We start from the raw sequence: 22,598 nt of genomic DNA, 5'->3' as shown, positions 1-22,598 counted from the left end.
TAGTTACATGTAGGTTAAATTTAAAATTATGAACTAGTGGGAACTTAAAAAGCAATAATACATCTTAAAAAGGGGGTCTGTGTAATCCTGTGGAAATGATATTTGATTTGCATCCATAGTAGCAGGCCATCCAAAGAAAGACTAAGTTCAGATCTAGTCCCCAACTAAAAGAACTTTTTTCTAAGCACCTCTTCAAACTGTTCCCAAGTTAGTTGGTCTCTGGTATAGTAAGGTAGGGTTTGCCTACTGCAACTCAAGAAATCAACTGCTGAAATCACAACATTTCAGTCAGTAATGTATATTTGGTTATGAACCCATGAAACATTTAATTGGCATCCAAGGAGAAGTATGGCAGACAACTGCCACCCCTCCTTGGATGCCAATTAAAATCATTTGCAACTTGGGCCAGCAATCTATGATTGACTGAAGTTGGACATTGACCTCCCTCATAAGTCAGAGCTAAATGGCCTTGACTATTCCCTTTAGGGAATAAAAGGTGTTAGTGAAATTATTTCTTAAAAAAAAAAAAAAAAAAAAAATTCAAGACAGCTTCATATCTCAAAAAGTTACAAATTTTCCCAATGTAGTTTAAAATAGAACATATACCACAATACTTGGAACTCAAATATAGAAAGTTTTTCCACTCGATTACAAATTAAATTAAACTCAGCAAGAAATTATATTCTTGTTTAATCTTTTATCCAAGTGCAGCAAATAAAGTTTGTGCATGAAGTATCTTCACAACTAGGTTACTTAGAGGCTGATGACTTCACATCAATTGCCTTAGTATCCCATAATGTAAAGCACACATCCTTTTGCAAGTGTTTGATGCTATGTATTATGGATTATGAGAAGGTTCACTACCCAGAACTAGAAGAAATACCAAGGTAATCATTAATTGCTCTAGTATGATTGCTGGATTTGTAAAGAAATTGTTGGATTAAGAATGATTATTGAGCACTTGGCTCACCCATTGTGGGATATTGACTACTAACTAAAGTATTTTTTTTTCCCACCTTTACATGTTTTTTTTTTTTTTGACATCTGTCCTGAGATATTTGTTTACTTTTGTAAACAAATTTAACTCTATACCCCCCCCTCCCCCCAAATATATGGACTTCCAAAAATACATAAACAAAATGTGCCATTATATCCCATAGTGAATGGCATTGATTCCCACACATACAAATTAGCCAAACATTTAGCCAAAGGACTCATACACTATACTGGCAATACACCATCACCCATAAAAAACTCAGCCCACTTCAAAGCCAGTATAGAAAACCTCTCACTCCAACATACTGACATAACAGTCAGTTTTGACGTCTCTCCCTATTCACAAATGTCCCGCTCAAGGAAACCTTAGAGCTCATCCAAGCCAAATTTCCTTCCTATATCTCAGCCCTATTTCAGTTCATAATGAACCCAGGCTATTTCATTTGGCAAAGGAAATTTCTACAAACAGATAGAGGGGGACAGCTATGGGCTCACCACTCTCCCCACCTCTGGCCAACTTCCCTTATCTGCTTTGGCTTCGCTATGTTGATGATGTGTTTGCTATTTGGCCACATGGCTCAGATACACTCCACTCCTTAACACACTTAAACAACCAACACCCCAGAATCCAATTCACCTTGGAAAAAGAGGAAAACAACAGTCTCCCTTTCCTAGACACTCTAATCACTCGCCAGCCTGATGGATCCTTGGTTTTCTATGTTTACAGAAAACCCACCCATAAAAGCAAATACATTCACCAGCAATTCCATCCCCCCCACAACAATATGGGGTTATAAAAACACTATATAATAGGGCAAAATTAATCTGTTCAGATGACAATGCCCTAACCACTGAACTAAACCACATCCTTAACACTTTCTTAGCCAATGGCTACAACCCACCAAAAAATCTTAAAAATATTAAAACCAGTTACCCCCCCCCTCCCTTCATAACAAAGATTACACTAAATCCATCACCATTCCCTATATCCAGGGCACCTCTGAAAAGTTAACCAAAAATCTTAAAAAAATATGACCTGACCTCTTGTTATAAACCATATAAAAAATTGGCATCCCTTATCTGCTCCACCAAAGACCAATCACTTCCCCTAGACCTACCTAGGGTATACCAGGTCCCTTGCAGCTGTAAACTGTCCTACTCTGGCCAAACAGGCAGGACAGCAAATGTCAGGATTTCGGAACACAAAGACTACATCCGGTTTCACCAGTACAGCCACTCTGGGCTTGCAGACCATGCTCTGAATACCCATCACAGAATACGTTGGAAGAAAGCAACGTTAATACACCACAGCAAATTTAAATATGAAAGATTGTTCATGAAATCAGCATCAGCTCTAAAAAACTTTCCAAACCTCAACAAATTTGGATGCATGAGACTGCCTCAAATTTGGGAAGCTTGCATCTTGAGAACTTGAACCCAATAGCCAAGACAACCCAATATAGCCTGCTAAGGGCATCTTTAGGACCCTAGGAACAACAGTAGTTTTCTCTCTCTTCTGCTTCATTTGCTTTTTGTAGTGCCAACGTGCACGTGTCATTGTTGTATGTTCCCATGAAGATGGCAATGTGACATTGCGAAATATAGGCGGTATTTATTAAAGTGTCTTTTAATTAATATTCCATTATTATTATTTGACACCTCCAAGGGAGTCCAAAGAATCATCGAAGGAGAGTGTGCCAACAGCGTAGAACAATTGATCCCTTCCAACTACTAACTGCACTCAAACTTGCGTAACGTTTTGCGTGAACCATTAGTAACAGAGGCTCTACAAATCGACCAACAGTATACGTTGTAAATTCCTTAAATAATTTAAGTCAGAGAACTTAACAGTAACCAGCTTAGCTATGCTGCCTCTGTTTTGGGAAAGTGATTATGGAGGATTGCAAGACATGCAAAATTTCTGTTAAGGGATACAGATGATTATTACAAGTAGAGGAGTCAGCTTCAGCACTGCAATAGCATAAGAATTCGGAGAGAAGAGATGGGGGGGGGGGGAATGCACAGGTGGTGGTGGTCAATGGGTTTGAATAAAGCAGTATCAGAGCCCAGAGTCAGAAAGATAAATCTGATAGGATTATTATGGATAAACAGCATCATTAAGCAAGAGTTGCAGAAAAACAAAATGTTATGGAGCGAGTATAAAGAAAAAGGTGATCAGCATGCCCATTAGCAGTACAAGGCACGAACAAGAAGGGCGAGCTGCATGGTAAGGAAGGCCAAAGCTAATTATGAGAGAAAGGTAGCTGATGAAGCCAAAAGAAATCCTAAAGATTTATTTTGCTACGCTGCAAGTAAAAGGAGGAATGACTGTAAAAAGTGCTGATAATAGGGAGATAACAGAACCGAACCAAACCAAATAGTTGCGTTTACTGAGTGATCATTTTTCAACGATATACCCTCTATGTGGTGATACCACAATGATGGATCTAAACATTGATTGATGGCAGAACAGAGGATGAAGAACTAGAGGTGCTCAGGACATTGCAGAACCTTAACATGAACACAGCGATGGGATTAGATAGTATTGGTCAATGTATTATGAGAATGTGCAAGGAATTATTTTGGCAATGTAAATTACCGTTTTTTAAGTCTTGGTACACTTCTGTAGCAGAAGTGTACCAAGACTTAAAAAAAGTTTATGGTGATGATTGTCTGAACTGTGCACAGGTGTTCTGCTGGTTTACAATGTTTAAAGAAGGGAGGAAGTACCTGTAGGATGAACCATGCTGTGGACGAGCAGTTTCTGCATGGACAAATGAAAATGTAGTGAAAACTAGGGAAATGATTATCTATGACAGGCGAATGACTACTAGGCTACTCATTGTATAGCTTGGTGTAGGTAAGGAAATGGTCAGATTATTCTTAGAAAGAGATTTGTACAAGAGGAAGATTTGTTCAAGGTTTGTGCTGCATATGTTGCACACGAATAGAGAGAGCACCCATTTTAATTTTGTCAAAATTTCATTCATGCAGTTGATCAAGATCACGATGTATTGCAAAGAATTGTCGCCAGTGATGAAAGTTGGTGTTTTCGCGGTTTGATCTGGAAACAAAACATCAAACATGGAATGTCTTTTTCCTGGCAGAAGAAAGTCAGGTTGAAAAAATCATGTGTCAAGACAATGTTTTTTTTTTTTTTTTTTTTTTTTTTTTTTTTATGTTGCTCAAATATCCACCATGAATTTGTTTATGAGGGTACCACAGTGAATGGTCAGTATTATTTAGGAGTAATGCAATGTCTGTGCCTGCATGCGACGTGTCAGGAAAGAACTATTCCACAACAACAATTGGTTTCTGTTGCATAACAAAGTGTTCGCATACTGTGTACTACCTGTGAATCAGTTTCTGGCGTCAAAGTCGATTTGTGTGATCGAACATCTCTCCTATTCGCCAGATTTGGATCTGCAGACTTTTTCCTCTCCTCTTTCCAAAAATGAAGTATGCTTTGAAAGGGAACATGGTGTGACTCCCAACAGTGAAGGAGGTTCCCGTTCAGAACTTCCACCGTGTCTTTGAACACCTGTGACAGAAATAAACATTGTGTGGAGTTGGAAGGAGATTATTTTAAATCTAGGTGACTGACAATTCCAAATAGTTTTTTGTTTTGATATAATAATTGATAATACTCGTGACATTAGGATTATAAAATATATACACATTTACACAAGAATATTATTCATAATCAAATTCCTGACATGTAGCTCAAGGGGTGTACAGGATATGATAATACTACATGAAAAATTTACATCATTACTAACTTCCTATATACAATTTTCCTCCAAATCAGTCTGTTATTTGTCAAAGCTCCAACATTATCAGATCTTATATTTCTATCGTCTAAGGCACTTTGTACCGTATCAATCCACCCATATCTTAGTCTACCTTTGTATCATTTTCCTGCTAACCTGGTAGAGAACACTTGTTTTGTTAATCTTTCCTCGCCCATTCTGTTTAAGTGACCACACCACCTGAGATTAGCTCTGCTAATGCATCCTGGATGATGACAATGTTAAGTTCTTTCCTAATATCCTCGTTTTTAATATGATATTGCCATTGATGCCATCTGTTCACGCCTCTAATCTTTCTCAGGAGTCTCATATCTGCAGTCTCTAGTCTTTGGTCAAGTGTTTTACTTCTAACCCAGCTCTCAGATCCATAAGTTAAAACTGGTTTGAACACTGTCTTGTAAACAGCTAATTTAGTGTTCAGACTAATTTCTCTCTTATTCCATATGAATTTATTCAGTTGACTTCCTACCATACCAGATTTGTTGATTCTGTTGTCTATTTCCATATTTAATTTACCATCTTCACTAAAAATCATGCCTAAGTAGCTGAAATGTATTACTTGTTCCGCAGGTTCTCCGTTCACAATGCAGTTGACATTTTCAACAATTCTAATTATTTTCATTGTCTTTGTCTTTTTATTGCTGACCATGTCTATTACAACAGTTATTCAATTTAGTCAGGGAATCTTGCAAACTGGTAGCAGATTTATTTAGAAGTATAACATCATCCGCATAAAACGAAGAGCTGACATTAACATCTCCAATTCTGATATCATGTTTAATACCACTTTCCTTCATAATGTGATCCCTATAGATAATGAATAACAGAGGGGATAATATACATCCTCATCTCACACCAGATTTAACATCAACCCATCATCCTGTATGACAGCAGTTAGAATTGAAGGATACTTCCTTCAATTCTAACTGCTGACTTGCAACTCAAATAAAGACTAAGTATTGCTTGATATAATGCCACATTGACACCACATAATTGTAGTGCATTGAATAGCTTCTCTCTTGGCACCTTGTCATATGCCTTTTCCAGACAATACTTAAATGCAGATCTTTGTTATATTCCCATGCTTTCTGAACTATTTATCGTAAAGTGAAGATCTGATCCTGACAGCCTCTATTTGGCCTGAATCCAGCTTGTTCTTCACTAAGCTTTTCTTCCACAATTTTTCTCAACCATTTCTCAAGTATATTGGTATAAATCTTGCCAGGAACACTCAGTAGGGAAATACCTCTCTGTAATTCTCACATTCAGTTTTATTTCCCTTTTTATATATGGGTACTATTAGAGCTCTACTCCAATCATCAGCAATTCGTCCCTCTGTCCAGGCCTTCTGAACTATGCAGTGCAGCCACTGTAAGACTTTTATACCACCATACTTCAGCGTTTCTGGTCAAATATCATCTACTTCTGCTGCCTTTCCACATTTCAAGCCTTTGATGACATTTTCTACTTCAAGTATGGATATGTATTCTTCACTTTATGCCTGGTCAGTGTTTTTACCACTGTACTATCACTGCTTGTTTCATTTAGCAATTTTTCGAAGTAATTATTCCATACTTCATGGATATCTTTTTTCTCCTGTTTTCATGTCACCTTTATCATCTCTAATTCCTTTTACAGCACTCTTTCCTCCATTTCTAAGCTTCTTCAACGACCTCCAGAATATCTTACCACCTTCTTGATATTTATTTTCTATGTTCTTGCCAAAGTCCTCCCACGACTTTTGTTTAGCTAGTTTTACACAGTGTTTAGCTTTCTTACATTTGTTTCTGTATTCTCTAAGAGCAAAAGCTGACTTATTTGCCAGGAACTTTTGATATGCTTTCTTCTCTTCCTTCACTGCCTCTTTAACTTCCTGTGTCCACCATGGAGTTCTGATTTTTCTATCATTGCAGATAACCTCACCACATGTCTCTCTGGCTAAATCAATCAGGGTTTTCTTCAAGGTTTGCCACTGAATATCCAAGGTTTGGTTCTTGTTCTCAAACTCTTTCATTTTTTCTTCAATAATCTTTGTGTATTTTACTCTACAGTTCACATTTGAGGGCTGCTCAACTTTTATTCGCTTTAAAACTTTCTTACATGTTATTCTTTTCAATATGAAATTCAATTTTATCCTGCTCAAGACTAAATAGTGATCACTTCCAATTTCAAATCCTCTGTACATTCTGGTGTCCTGCCAGGGAGAAAATATCACTATCAACAATAACATAGTCAATGAGCCTTTTCTTATTCCTTGCTTCTTCTCTCCATGTGAATTTGTGCACATTTTTATGTTGGACTGGTTATTACTGTTAGTAATAACCAGTCCACGTCCTGAGCAGAAATCCAACAGGTATTTGCCATTATTATTAGCTTTGCTCTTTTCTCCAAATTTTCCCAAAATATTTTTGTATGTCTAACAATCATTTCCTACTCTGCTATTTAGATCTAAAGCATCAAAAAATTCCTCCACTTCTACCTTAGCAGAACCTTCTGTGGGACCATAGGCACAAATAAGTCTCACTGTCCAATTCCCCATTCTGATATTTGCCCACATCACTCTACTTGAGACTGCTTGCCATTCAGGAAGATTAGCCTCATATTTAGTGTTGAATACTATGGCTACTCCTTGTTTTCCTTGATTGGCATCGCCTGAATATAACATGTTGTATTTATTGCTCAGAATGCTCTCATCAGTTTTGTCTTTTTTGTTTCAGTCACCCCTATTATGTCGATCTGGTACTTATCTAATTCCTCAGCTAGCTCCATTTCTTTGCCATTCAGGCTTCTTATGTTGATAGTACCGATCTTTAACTCTGGTAATGTTGAGTTGGGGTGTGCTGTCAGATTTGTTCCAGTAGCTGACTTTTCGCTGTTCGTCCTGGTTCCCTGGCAAAAAAACGGGGCCTTGTTTAACCGGGCGACGCCCCAGCCGGCATGAAATTTTGTCATGTTGCCATTGTTTTGTATATTGGTTTAAGCCAATAAGAATACAATTTGGTTGGCTAAATCCCAAATTGCCAGCCCATCCTCGTTCGTTCAGTATCCAGTTAGATACCCAACAGGGTGCACCACGAGAAGGTGAGGAATGGACATTAGGTCAGAAGCCCTGGCCGTTTCTCTGCATTCCTTTAAAAGCTATGTGGAGGTCTCCTCTCAGTTATACAGCTTTGACACCCCAAGAATATTATTTAATTTGCCAAATATTTCAGTCTGAATATTACAGACCATCTTCAGTGGCTACATAGGAATAGTTTTAAAAAAACAAGGTGGAATACGAACAATTGATCATTCACAAATAGAAAGAGCTGCGTGATGTCATATCGCTATAAATAGCTTCTCCGAAAAGAGTACACAACATCTTTTCGATTCTTACATCCAACATAAAACAGTAAAGATTCAATACGTTGAGTTCCAATTCTTTACATTTCCGGGATTTCAGAACCTATTTCAAGAATTCTGAAGAAATATGATTTAACAGCCAATTAACAAATTATCCACCCATTTTCCTTCTTCTAAAGATAAACGCTCAACTATGTCTCTACCTGTTGTGTATCAAGTTCCGTGTAACTGTAATCTTTCCTATTTGGACAAACTAGACGCTCTATAGAAAAAAGAATTCAAGAGTATCAATCATCCATTCAACACAACAAACCTGAGAATTCTGGATTAGCTCAGCATGGAATAGAAACAAGCCACAACATCCTCTGGTCCAAGACTTGCCTCCTACATAGATGTTGCTATAAATTTGAACGTTTATTTAAAGAAAATGTGGAGGCCTTACTTCAACATCCTAACTTGAATAGTAATGACTGTATATCTGTATCAAAAATTTGGGAAAGTTTAATCAAGATAATACATTAAATTTTTTTTTTTAAATTTCCTATATTAGTCTAATGTTATTTAAGATAATTACATGGATTTCTGAATTAATATCTTTAATTTAATCATGACTCTGATAAAAAATGTTTACACTTTTAATACTTAGCGATATGACATCACACGGCTCATTCTATTTGTGAATGATCAATTGTTCATGTTATTCCACCTTGTTTTTTAAAACTATTCCTATGTAGCCACTGAAGATGGTCTGTAATATTCAGACTGAAATATTTGGCAAATTAAATAATATTCTTGTATAAACGTGTATATATTTTATGATATAATAATTGTTGCCTCATTACTTAAGGCACACTGTGTACTGTTTCCTGATATGTAACAACAATGTACCAGATGTAAAAAATTATATATATAAATTCATAAAAATAGAAAAAATCCTTAGTCTGCCCATAGTATGAATGTATTATGGGATTACAAATAAACTTTTCGTAGGTGGGAGCAACATAAAAACATATCCCCATATCATATTACAGATACTATTGTGGTATGATGCAGTTTAAGAGAAATTGCATATGGAAAAACTTTGGTAGACTGCACACACACATCTAGAAAGGTGAAATGGTTCTCAGAGTGAAAGGAAGGCCATCCACACATTACTGAGGAGGTGTGTACAATTTTAGATTTCTCTGAAATACAGTGTTGTCCCAATAATTATTTCAAAAGTACAAACACTTACCTATACAACATATCAACCATTTTGGCACTATATTTGCTGTGGCCATTTGCTGAGATCATTTCCAAGAGCTCAAGTAACAGAGAGTTGAATTCACTGTGGAATGTAGTAATCTTTTGTTCATAACTGACATGAGCTGCTGAAAATTTACTTGACTGCTTGTCCTATAAAATATAAACAAAAATGGCTGGGAATAAATTGAATGAATTTATTCAAATACAGTACTTCAGGTTAAGGGTAAAAACTCTTCTCAGATAAAACAGAAGTAACAGATTTTTTATGACATGCTCTTGGTTTCAAGACACGTTGAATACCATGGATTCAACAGGGTGAATATAAGGTAACAAACACAACTTTTGGATTGAACACTGCCTTGCATACTTCTAGTTATTTTTTACTCTTTTTATTTAATTAAATGAGTGTAAACTTAAATTTTCTCTTTCTAATTACTAGTTTCTTTTGTCAGTGCAAAATATACTGTGGGAAAAGTGCAAATTAATTATAATTATTATTATTAACACCTGACCTCCATGGAGTCAGAGACTCATCGTGGGAGGTACTCATTATTGCATACAATGCACATCCAACTACGTCTTAAACTTATTCAATGTATCCATGTCCACAACACACTCAGGCAATGCATTCCACTCACCAACCACCCTCCATGAAAAAAGAACCTGCTTCTCATATACAGTTTCCAGCAATGGCCTCTTGTTCTACTCTCCTCTCCAATTCTATGAAAAATCTCTTCCATGTCTACCTGATAACAACCCCTGACCAGCTTATATGTCTCAATCATATCCCCCCTCTTCCTCCTATTTACGAGGCTCTGTAACTTACATTCTCTCAATCTGTCCTCATACACTACATTCCAAAGACCACTGAATACCTTTGTGAATCTTCTCTGTACCCTCACCACCATGAAAACCCGGTAACCAAATCTGTGCACAATAATCCATATGAGGCCTGATCAAGGCCTTATACAATGGAAGCATAACCTCTCTATTTCTGCATGCTGTCATGGTTCTCCGCATCATTGCCATTATTCGATGTGATGTTTTCACAACTTGTGCAATGTGGTCCCTGAATTTCAGGTCCTTGTCCACCATCACCTCTAGATTTCCTCTACTTCTGTTAAAGTTTCCCCACCAAGTGTATACTTTGCATTCCATTGTTGCTTACCAAATCTCAAACCTGACACTTGGCAACACTGAACTGACAGTTCCACTTACCTGCCCATTCATGCAATCTATTCAACTCCTCTTGTAAGGCATTAACATCAGCCTGACTGTGCATTGCTCTCCCCAGTTTTGCATCATCTGCAAACAGCTGGATATCACTAGTTAAACCCAACCCAATTTCATTAACATACAAATTGAACAACAATGGTCCCAAAACTGACCCCTGTGGCACACCATTGGTGACCTTTCTCTTTCGAGATACTGCACCCAATATACAACTTTCTGATACCTATCTGACAGCCAGTCACTGATCCAACACACTCATCATTCTTTTGTAGAGTTATTTTTCTGTAACATTAATTAACATGTAACATTAATTTTTAACAAAGTGAATGTAGTAGGAATGCACTTGATTAGAAGTCAGTGTATCCAAAATACCAAAATACCTTCAGTGAGATTTTACTGCTTTTAAGTGAGGATGCGGGTTCCTTCTTTCATTTCATGAGCAAAGCAAAAACCAGTATTGTGTATGCTGTACCATGCATAAGTGAAATGAATATGGTAACTAGGAAAACAGGAGGAATGGGGGGGGGGGATGTGAAGAATTTTTGTCATAAGTTTGTGGAAATTTCATTTTATTAGAAGTCTTTCATAAAGAAAAAAAGATGTTTAAAGGTTTCAGGTATGGCATTACAAAGGTAACTAGAATAACAGTTTCAAAAGCAATTAAGGGAACTTTGGAAATTGATATATATCATGTTTTTTATATGGAAGGAGAAATGTTTATCAGGCATTAAATGCTACATAAGAACAGTAACAATTCAGTGGCTTTTTTTCAGAGGGGAAATATGGCAAGTTGATTTTTAAATGGTTCATTTTTTCCTTGGGAATCTTTCATATAGGAAGATAAAAAAGTTGAACCTTGAAAGAGAAAGAAGAAACAGTTTATGTTACTCTGCAAGAATTTATATAGGAGAATAACTTCTGCAAAAAGAACTGGATTTCATATCTCAAGTTTTAATATCAGAACTTACTTCCAAAACTCAATTATGGAACATCCACTCTGCTTCACTAGCTTCAGTCCTTTGTCCTCTTGAAGTTCCAAAAGCTCCAGTTCTGCAGCTGCAACATCCATCACAATTGGTTTTGAAATAGGACAACCTCAAGCACGTTCATGAGGAAAGGATTTGGCAACCTTCCTTGAAGGTTGCAAAATCGATTGTTGAGTTCTTCGGCCAGATCATTTAACTTGCTAACATAAGATCCCGTTTATAATTTCACTTCTGGCGAATTTGTTAGTATTTTCTTCAGATAAATGAAGCGAGTAAAAGTTTTATTTTCCAAGTCTCTCTGGAAAAGTTGCAGTTCGCTTTGGAAGCTTAGCACAGTCTGTGTGAGATTGGTTATTAGTTTTTCTTTCCCTGAAGTGAAACATTCAATATCTGTAGATTCTGGAAAACATCGATGAAAAATGCCATGTCTAATAACCACTGAATGTCTTCAAGATGAGGCAAAAATTTCTCCTCTCTAAGAAACTGTTTGATTGGGTCTAACAAAAAGTTTAATACATTGCTAACTGAGAGCCACCTTACTAAGCAAAACCATAATATGTCATTAGGAATCTCATCATCACAATTTAACTCATTGAGAAAGCTTTTGAACTGTTGGTGTGTTTAAGCACTTGAATGAATAAAACTGACAATTAGTAGAACTACTTCTATTACATGTTCAAATTTAAAACACTTGTCAATTAGATGTTCCCTGTGAATAATGCAATGTACAGGTAGGAAAGCATGACATGATTCGTCATTCTCAAGGAGTCCCATGAGCCCTTTAGTTTTACCCCTTATTGCTGGAGCACTATCAGTTGCAATACTGACAATTTTTTCGCGCAATGCCGAAGCTTTTGTAAGTGCAACATCGAGAGCTTCTTTAATGTCAGAACCACATGTTGTATCTTTCAACGCTATCAAATCCAATAGCTCTTCCTTGACGTCCAAGTTGTGAGCTACAAAGCAGACAAGTGTAACTAGTTGTGGTTTGTCCTGAATATCTGCAGATTCGTCCAAAGCCAGACTAAATGCAGCACAGTTTTTCAAGTTATGGTATTAGTTATTTATAATGTCAGCACTAATAATGGAAATTCTCCTTTCAATTGTATGCCTGGAGACTGGCATCTGTTCAATCAGTTTGAGTAGTTTTTTATTATCTGGCTGGGTCTAAAACTGAAATTATTTGTGCAATATTCTTCTTGACAAATTCTCCTTCAGTGTATTGCTTGTTTTGGATGTTTTGCTTGTGCAATATTAAACGCTAAAATAAAAATAGCCTCAGTAGTAACATCAGCCTCTTTAGTAAACATGGACATAAATTTATTCTGACTGGAGTTGTTCTTTCAAAGTTGAAAGTTTAGTTCTTCTCAGATCAGAGCCAAAAGGAAATTCTTTACTAAAATTACTGTGATGTGTGTCATAATGATGATCGAGATTGCTGGCTTTGAATTGTGCAAGTGTTATTTGGTATATGGCACACATTGGTTTACTTTGTCGTTTCACAAAAAGAAACTCTGGTCTAAAACTTCTGTGTTCCTCTTCATATTTACATTTTTATGCAACATTTCTAAGCATTAGAAAAATAGTTCAACAGTAACAAGCACTGTCAATGGACTCGTACAACAATATGTTGAAAGATACTGATAGATGAGCACCAGAAGTGTAACTAACATGTCATGGCGGGAAGGCATAGCTTCTGCATATGTCTTCTCCCACCTCACCATGCGCGCTCACTTACTCCAATACCATTGCATCAGTCAAAGGTTGTGGCTCTTCTAATTCTTACCGGAATTATTTTGGCTCCAAAAGGACGTGTAGTTAGCCACCCCTGCTACAGAACAAGTAAAATATTTCAGCTATTTAGGCACAATTCTTAATGAAGATAGCAAATGAATCTGGTACTAAGCAAAGCTGGGATTCAGATGAGAGAATAGAAAAAAAAATTATATATATATATATATATATATATAAAAACATAAAAATAAAAATATTTTTATACGTTTTATTGACTTTCAAAAAAGCATTAGACAATATATCAGAAAGTGACATGGGCAGTACTCAAATCTTATGGCATAGACAGGAATCTGATATGTCTTTGGCAGAACATCAATGAAAATGGAGAGGCAGCCATGAGAAACTGTGGATGAATAGGAAGATGGTTCTGGACAACAAGAGGCACGAGACCCGATATCATGAAGCATCGTCATGTTTTTGGAAAGAACAATGGATATCAGGATAATATAAGGGGCATTTCAATTCAAGGTATAAAAATAAACAATTTGAGATTTGCAGATGACATCAGCGGAGGCTCGTCCATAAGGGCTGCCGCCACTCTAGTAAAAAATAAAGATTCCTGTTTTATTATCGCCGTTCTTAAATTTTTATATATTTATCTAAAAACTGTTATTTTCTTGTTTTTAATACAATACCGCTCGATAGTATTTTATATAATTCATTTTGTAGCAATAGTTGTATTTTGCAATAGTCAATGTACTATGTGGGCTAGGGCTAGTATCAGTACTGGCTAGTATACTCAATGCTGGAGCTGCATTCACTGCAGACTGCATTAAACTGCTACCTAGTGGAGGCTAACATAGTGGGAGTAACACGTGATTTACATGCAGTTTGGGCTGGTAGCATTGCAGCCCAAGATAAGTTGCTACTACATGAGCACAAACAACACAAATTAACGTTGTTAAAACGGATCTAAAAACTGTTATTTTCTTGTTTGTAATACAATACCGCTCAATAATATTTTATATAATTCATTTTGTAGAAATAGCTGTATTTTGCAATAATCAATGTGCTGTGCGGGCTAGTATCAGTACTGGCTAGTATACTCAACGCTGGAGCTGCATTCAATGCAGACCACACCAAACTGCTACCTAGTGGGGATAACACATGATTTACGTGCAGTTTGGGCTGGTAGCATTGCAGCTCCACCACTACAAATTCTTACGAGCTGCCACTGGATGACATAGTCATTATTGAAGAAGATGAAGAAGAACAAGAAAGAATAGTGATTAAGCTAAATGAAGAAGGAAAGAGATATAGGTTGATAATGAACATTGATAAAACAAAAACAATAATACCCAAACAGAACAGGATGAAAAAAGCAAATAAAGGTCAACAGACAAGAGCTGGAAGAAGTTAGGAGCCTGACATACCTAGGCAGCAAAATGACTCCATGATTCTCTCCATAAAGCTGAGCCTGGTGGAAACTTGCATATTCCCAAGTGCTTTCTATGGTTGTGAGACATAAGTAATGGGTCAAAGACTCTGAGGACAAACACTGGCTTTTGAAAGAACATGTTATAGAAAGATTCTACGAATTAGATGAGCGCATAAAAAAAGTAACAAACGCATAATTCAAAGCAAACTAAAGTTTTTTGGACATATCTGCAGGATGGATATTAGTAGAAAAATCAAAACCATGATGTTTGCTACAATGGACAGTATAAATAGAACAGGACAGCCAAGGCGAGGGTGGATAGATGATCTGATTGGTGTGGAAACAGTTTGCAGGATTATTATTATTATCCCGGGCAACTCCAAGGAGTCAACAGACTCATCGAGGGAGGCCCTAACATCATGTCAAGAACAACTATTTGACATTCACACAGTATCTATCATACCTTGCCTTGAACTCATTCATGGTCGTAGCACCCACAACAGACTCTGGAAGCTTATTCCACTCATTCACCACTCTCCAAGTAAAAAATCTAGCTCTAACACCCTTGTTAACCACATTCTTACCCAGCTTCCATGCATGGCCCCTAGTCCTCCCACCACCAGTCCTATTTTCAAAAATATCTTCTGGATTAATCTTATAGAAACCCTTCAGTAATTTGAATGTCTCAATCATATCACCCCCTTTTCTGCCTATCGACCAATTTTTGCAACCCACAAATCTTCAACCTATTCTCATAAGGTTCATTCCACAGACCCGCTATCATCTTGGTCACTCGTCTCTGGATCCTCAGAGGATTTGAATCATCTGGCAATGGACAGAGAAAAATGGCAAAGAATGGAGAAACAAGCATCAAACACCAATAGGCATTGGACATGGGCAATAATGATGATACACACACACACAGTAGTTACCCCCCCCCCCTTTTATCTGAGGGAGATATGTTCCGAGACCCTCAGTGAATACTTGAAACTGTGGATACTACCGAACCCTATATATACTAGGTTTTTTCCTATACATACATACCTATTCAAGTTTAATCTACACATTCATATAACTTTTATTGCAGTATATGGTTATAATTGCTCTTTTTTTATTATTGTAGGCACAGTAATAGATTAACAACAATAGCTACAATAATAAAAAAGAACAATTATAACAATATGCTGCAATAAAAGTTATATGAATGTGAATAGAATCTTAACCTCAGCATACGTTTTTTTTATTATTTTATAAGTCGAGGAGTTTAACCTTTTCACTTAAAAGGAAACACTTTACAGCTTCCCTTGGCATATCTGAATTTCCAGCATACGACGGACAAAGGGATGATTCATCTCCTGGGTGGGATGGCACAAGATTTCATCACATTACTCAGGACAGCATGCAATTTAAAACTTATAAATTGTTTATTTCTGGAATCTTGCATTTAATATTTTCGGACAGGGGTTGACCATGGACAAGGGGGTCACACACACATAGAGTGATCAAAATTAAAGTATTCTATTTAAGGCCTTGTGGAGCACCACCAAATGTTGCAAAACTTTGCAGGAATACATTGTGCATCATGCAGAAGCAACAATATCTGAGGGAAAAAAAAAGAAAATCAAAATTCACAACTAGGGTGCTGTTTGATGTACTGAATATAGATATAATAATTTTTTTGTGTGTAAGGAGGAGGAAAGTGACAAGTTTAAATAACATTTTTATTCACTTCTATCTTGTGTTCACAGGCTGTACTGTACTTCCTGGTATGCCACAAACTGCATCATTTGCACAGTGTGTTTAACAGCAGAACACAGCTGACTGGTAGTGATGTTGAACAAATGCTGTTTTATGTTTTCTTTCAGTGCTGGCAAGTTATCAGGATGATACTGATAAACCCTGTCTTTGAGAAAATCCCCAGAGCCTGAAGTCACAGGAGGCCAGAACAGGTGAACGAAGAAGTCAGGTAGTGGGAAACACATAGCTGATCACTTGGGTTTCCATGAAATGTTCTTATACCACCTCCTGTATGGATTGACTAATGTGTGGAGGGGGGAAGCCCTGTCCTGCATGGAAATGAATAAACCATGTATAGGTGCTGCTATAGCTGTGGCACAACAAATTGTTTATCATATCGCAAAACCTCTTGGTTAGGCTTGCCAGACGTCCCGTATATATATATATGAAACTATCCTGTATTTTACATCGAATTTTGCTGTCCTGTATTTTACTTATAGAGACAGCCTAATGTCCTGTATTTTAATGCAAAGATAAAATTATAAATATTATGTTAAGCAATTATAATTTTCAATATTCTTTGTGAATAATCCAACTTAAATTGATTTGTAAGCCATAAAAACTGACAATTCAAGGAAATCAATTGTGTTTACAGCAGCGAAGATCCCTTTCATCAGTCACTTTTTATTTAGTACAAGCATTTTATTTATAATTCTGTACAGATATATTGCATTTGCTTATTTTCAAACAGTTCTTATTTGGACATTGTGCAGTCTGGTATTGGTACAGTACATGGATGTTATTTCAATAACTATTAAAAAATAATATCTTGCCTTTTTCGGATGTGTGATATTTGGTTAATACATAATATATATAATTAAAGGTAAATTAATTTTCTTTATTAATTATACAAAGGTAAATTAAATTTTGTTTCTTTCCTTAAGCCCTTAACAATGCCAAGACAAAAGTGCATTTTTAATGATAATTATTTGAAAGAATGAATTTTGTTGCAAAAGGAAAACATCGTGACGAAGTTGAATGCAAAATCTGTAGCTGAATGTTTGATATTGCATATGGGGGACGATCGGATATTACACAACACATTAACACTCAGACATATTGAGCATTTCGAGTTCCAGTTCCAAAAAGTATTGATACTTACTAATTATATGAAGAGCCAAAGGCTTCAATTCGGCGACATAACTTATTTAAGTTAAAGGGATATTACATCCCATATTGTTTCTTAGCCAAATAAGAAACTCAAAGAGTTTCATGCCGAATACAGAAACTATATAAAGTTCGGCGATTCCAAGTGTAAGCAAATACCTGGATACTGCAGCAACCGACCCTTTAGATAGTGCAAGCTTGCCTCAGCTTGCACTATCTAAAGGGTCGGTTGCTGCAGTATCCAGGTATTTGCTTACACTTGGAATCGCCGAACTTTATATAGTTTCTGTATTCGGCATGAAACTCTTTGAGTTTCTTATTTGGCTAAGAAACAATATGGGATGTAATATCCCTTTAACTTAAATAAGTATTGATACTTATTTTGTAAAACTAAATACCAGCAATGAAAGAAAAGTTATTGCTGCTGAAATAACTATGACATTGCATGACATAAAGCATCATCATCATTCTTTTTGTTATGCATGTCCCATATTGGTTTTCCAAAATCTGGCAACTCTACTCTTGGTAGTAACTGAGGTGGTGACAGGATCAGAATGGTGAATGTCCTCAAAAACGAATGGTCCATCCACACTAAACAGTAACTTTCGGTAAATGCGAAGGAATTTGTTGAATTGCATGCAGGTTCTGTGTAACCCATACTTGGCAGTTGTGGGTATTCAAGAGCTCAGTTCAAGTGAGCCTCATCTCCACACAAAGTCTTCTCCATGTTCAAACTCCACTCGAGCAAAGAATGTTAAAGTGAATGTCAGTCGACTTTCAAAGTCCTCTGAGAGCATCTCTTGTGTCAGGGTTATTTTTAAGGGGTCGAAATGCAGAATCCACCATAGAATTTTCTAGACAGTTGTGTAAGGCTCATCTATGTGTCTGGATACAGAATGTGCACTGCAGGGACCAAAGCTGTTATTCATGGCTCACTCCACAATGGAAGTAGCAATTTCTATTCACTTGTTGTGAACTGATTGGTTTTGCAATCTCTGCTAGGCCTACCTCCCAATGATCATACTTCTTCGAAACGATTAATTATTCGTTGCAGAGCACATGGGGTAAGGACATCACTGTGGATGGTATCAACAACTAGAATGAAGGGAAAAATAACATGACTGCCTTTTTAAACCCTCCTGGCATCTGCTAAATTGCATGATATGTAAATTTCATGCATTTGTTGTCTACAGCGTCCCTGGAGGTGAATTTTGGAATTACATTTTTTTCCTTAGATATCATTTCTGCATGATACACAACATATTTCAGCAAAGTTTCGCAACATTTGGATCAATGGATGGTGCTCCACAAGGCCTTCTAAATAGGGATACTTTAATTTTGATTATCCTATACACATAATTTTTGTGTGTGTGTGTGTGTGTGTGTGCATACATATACAAGTAAACCTCAATATATGCAATTAATTCACAATGAGTATACCGTTTATATCACATATTTCAAAGTTAGACACACACACACACATATACACTCTCAATTGATAAAACATTAGAGATACCTATAATAGCATGTTAGTCTTCCTCTAGGATGAATAACAGCCTATATTCTCTGAGGCATTGACTCCACCAGATGCCAGAGGGTTGCTGGAGTTAATTCTAGCCATGTCTATTACAGCACTGTTCACAACTGCGATACAAGGATATGATGTCTCGCTCTATAGCATCCTAAACAGATTTGACTGGATTTAAATCTTGGAACCACTGGATGGTCCCAAACTCAGATGAGTGTTCCTTGAATCATGCCTTGGTGGTTGTGGCCCATTTTCCTGCTGAAACAGACTGTCGGCTGCAAGATGCACGAAGGCTATGAAAATGTGTATATGATCAGCCAACACATTCTGGCAGTTCAAGCATTTAAGGACTTCCCAAGACACGGTAAGGAACCTAATATGTCACATGAGAAGGCTACCCAAACCATCACAGATCCACCACATCTTTGAATAGAGCCAACCTGGCATGATGGGGCCATGGCCTCATGTTGTCAATGCTATACCTACACCCTCCCGTCAGCTCAGTACAACTGATAGTGGGATTCATCAGACCACACGACTCTTTGGTTCACTCTGCAGAGGTCCAGTTTTAATGATCGTGAGGTGCAATGCCTGATGATGAGTTGTCAACAGTAGTACATGATTAGGGCACTGGCTCCCATAGCCCATGGTATGCAGGGTACACTATACTGTTCACTTGTTGATGCTTCTTGGACCTCTGTCACTGAAATTGCATGTGATTTGTAATGCCATTGCCCAGCAGTTGGTCTGTACAAGCATGGACAGTCTACATCAATTCCGGTCATCAATGGCTTGCTAGGCACCAGTACATCTGTTGATGGTATACTCATGGTAGACTCTTGATACGGGTGCCCTCGAGAACCCCAGGGGGGGGGGGGTTCTAACCACTGGAGTGATAGAATGACCTATCTACCTTGTACTGATAATACATTCATGATCAAAGTCACTAGGATTACCACATTCACTCCATGTCTGCCTATTTACTGTCTGCAGTCAGTTTGGGTACTTTCACTCTGCATGGAGGATACCAGTGTCAACTTCCCATCACCCATACTATCGCTAATGTTTTGTCCATTGAGTGTGTATATATATATATGCATATATGTAGAAAGTTTTTTTACCTTGGGTATACTATATGTTAAAGATACCAAGCAATTTTAAAAACTTGGTTTTTAATCCTTTTTCCCAAGAAGCAAACAGACAAGTCAAGTTTGCACCGGAACATAGTTTAGGTCTGAGGCAACTCGTGGTATTCGACCTTTATTAAGGTCTCATCAGTGGGAGCCAGACCCAAAAATGCCAAGGTTGAAGTAATGCAGAGCTTATAAATTTTACCTAAACAAGTTGCCACAAGGTGCTTTGACCTTATTAAATAAAAATCTCAGGATGAGAGAAAGATGTAGAAAGTGTTTTTACCTTGGATGTACTATATGTTAAAGATACCAAGCAATTTTAAAAACTTGGTTTTTAATCCTTTTTCCCAAGTAAACAAACAGACAAGTGAAGTTTGCACCTGAACATAGTTCAGGTCTGAGGCAACTCATGGTAAAGGTCTGATCATTTTCCTTAGCATTTTCCCCTAATGCAAAGCACATCCCCTTGCGGAAATGTATGATGCTATGCATTAAAGGCAAGGGCCACTTGCCTTTAATGAATAGCACTTTTACAGATATTAATTATTACTTAACATGAAATACAGATGGGTAGACACTGCTTTGACATGTTTGCCTTGTACGGTCACCTAAACAAAATAATGTTTATGCATCATAATGGCGCAGGAAGCACGATCTTGCAACGCTGTTTACGAATGACAGTTTTTCAGTAGTTTCCCCCCCCCCCCCAATAATCAGTCCCACTATTTAAAATTTTAGGAGCATATACAGTGGAATTGTGTAAATGTTTGTTACAGCATTAACTGAAATTGCACTGACTGAAAACAAAAATATTGAGGTTTACCTATATATCAATTTTGACTTATGGTTCTGAGAGTTGGGGGTTAGAAATAAAGAAGATGATCAAAACTAGTGACCACAGATAAGACAGTTCTGAAAAAATTAGAGGAGTGAACAGACAGAATCATTGTTAGAATAATAAACATGAAGGTATTAGAAAGGAATTCGTTAGCATTCAAGAATGTAATCAGAGCTAATCTAAGGAGGTAAGGAAATAAGGAAATCTGAGAAATAAAAAGCAAGCAAAACAGATGTTGATTGTTTGATTAATTACTGGAATTGCAGGGAAAACAACCCAGAAGGTGAACAAGATCTAGTTGTAGTTAATACTGTCTTAGAAAACTAAAATGCAATATCTGAAAATACTGGAACTCTGACAAATAATATTTATTTTTGAAAAAAATGCCGACAGGAAGCTGGAAACAATGCAAACCTAATCACAATACTATCCTAGTATTCTGTGTGGCCCTTTGAGGGTACATATCAGGAATTTTATGATAACACTGACTATTTATCCAAAATTTGAGAACCTATCAAACTGGGGTAAGAACAAACAGATGACAATTGTTTGTCATCTTTTTTTTTAACAAATAGCAGTTTATTAACTCATGTTAGTGACTACTTACTTTTGCCCACAGATTTAACTTGCATTTCATGTCAGAAAAAACAGTGGATATTGTAATAACAGGTACATATTATTCCACTCATGTTGTAGTTATCTACTAAGAAATCACTACCAGCATCTTTCCTTAGGCTGGACCTATAGAATAATTTTCTGTATACAGTAGTTTGATCTTTAATCTGTTTTATATGGAACAAAAATTTCTTGATGAGAGAACTCAATAAGCATTTCACATATCGAAATAGGAAGACACTGTAATACTAATATGGAAAGTAACAAATTGTTACAAACCTCTTTTTCAGGTTCTTCAGGAACTGTAAATAGCTGACTCTCTCCCATACTGGACATTTCAGCTTCAACAGCATATTTGTGAGTCTTCTATACATTTTTAAAAAATAAAATTTATATGAATTTGAAAAAAAAAAAAAAAAAAAAAAAAAAAAAACAGTGAAAGCACAATTGTCAGATTATACATAATAATATATTTTTCATTTATATAAAACAGTTAGTCCAAATTAAGTCACCCTGACAAATAACATTGTAGACTGAAAGGATATGCTAGTTTTGTATTACAAGAGATAATTAGATAGTAAGAACAAATGGTCCATAGCACACAAACAGAACACTTAAAACAAAAAATCATTTAATTTCATATGTAAGTGAGTGGACTGTTTTTATATATACTCGCCATAGCAAATGAGGTATCTGTCCTACTATGACATACAGAATTTCAAGTCTTGTGCTTTGAGCTATTTATTACTTATTTATTTAGCATATAGGGAAAGGTACAAGAAATTAATGAGCAAAAC

At 36.6% G+C, this 22,598-nt stretch overlaps 1 protein-coding gene across 2 annotated transcripts in view; it reads right to left on the bottom strand.

Moving 5' to 3' along the window:
* Positions 1-22,598, bottom strand: part of LOC150109125 (gamma-tubulin complex component 2-like) — a 491,041-nt gene that overhangs the window by 5,209 nt on the left and 463,234 nt on the right. The window contains exons 25-26 of one of the 2 annotated variants that reach the window (XM_090405736.1): positions 22,081-22,167; positions 9,382-9,542 (exon numbers count right to left, since the gene is read on the bottom strand). In XM_090405736.1, the coding sequence (XP_090261862.1) occupies positions 9,382-9,542; positions 22,081-22,167 (248 nt within the window). Of the gene's footprint in view, positions 1-9,381; positions 9,543-21,865; positions 21,928-22,080; positions 22,168-22,598 lie in introns of those variants that run through there. The other variant, XM_090405742.1, reaches the window with a different exon arrangement.

Source organism: Typopeltis vanoorti, chromosome 2 (genome assembly GCF_054136105.1).
Source record: "Typopeltis vanoorti isolate ZY-2024b chromosome 2, IOZ_Tvanoo_1.0, whole genome shotgun sequence".
NCBI classification, from domain to species: Eukaryota; Metazoa; Arthropoda; class Arachnida; order Uropygi; family Thelyphonidae; genus Typopeltis; species Typopeltis vanoorti.
This window is presented reverse-complemented; position numbering and strand designations above follow the sequence as displayed.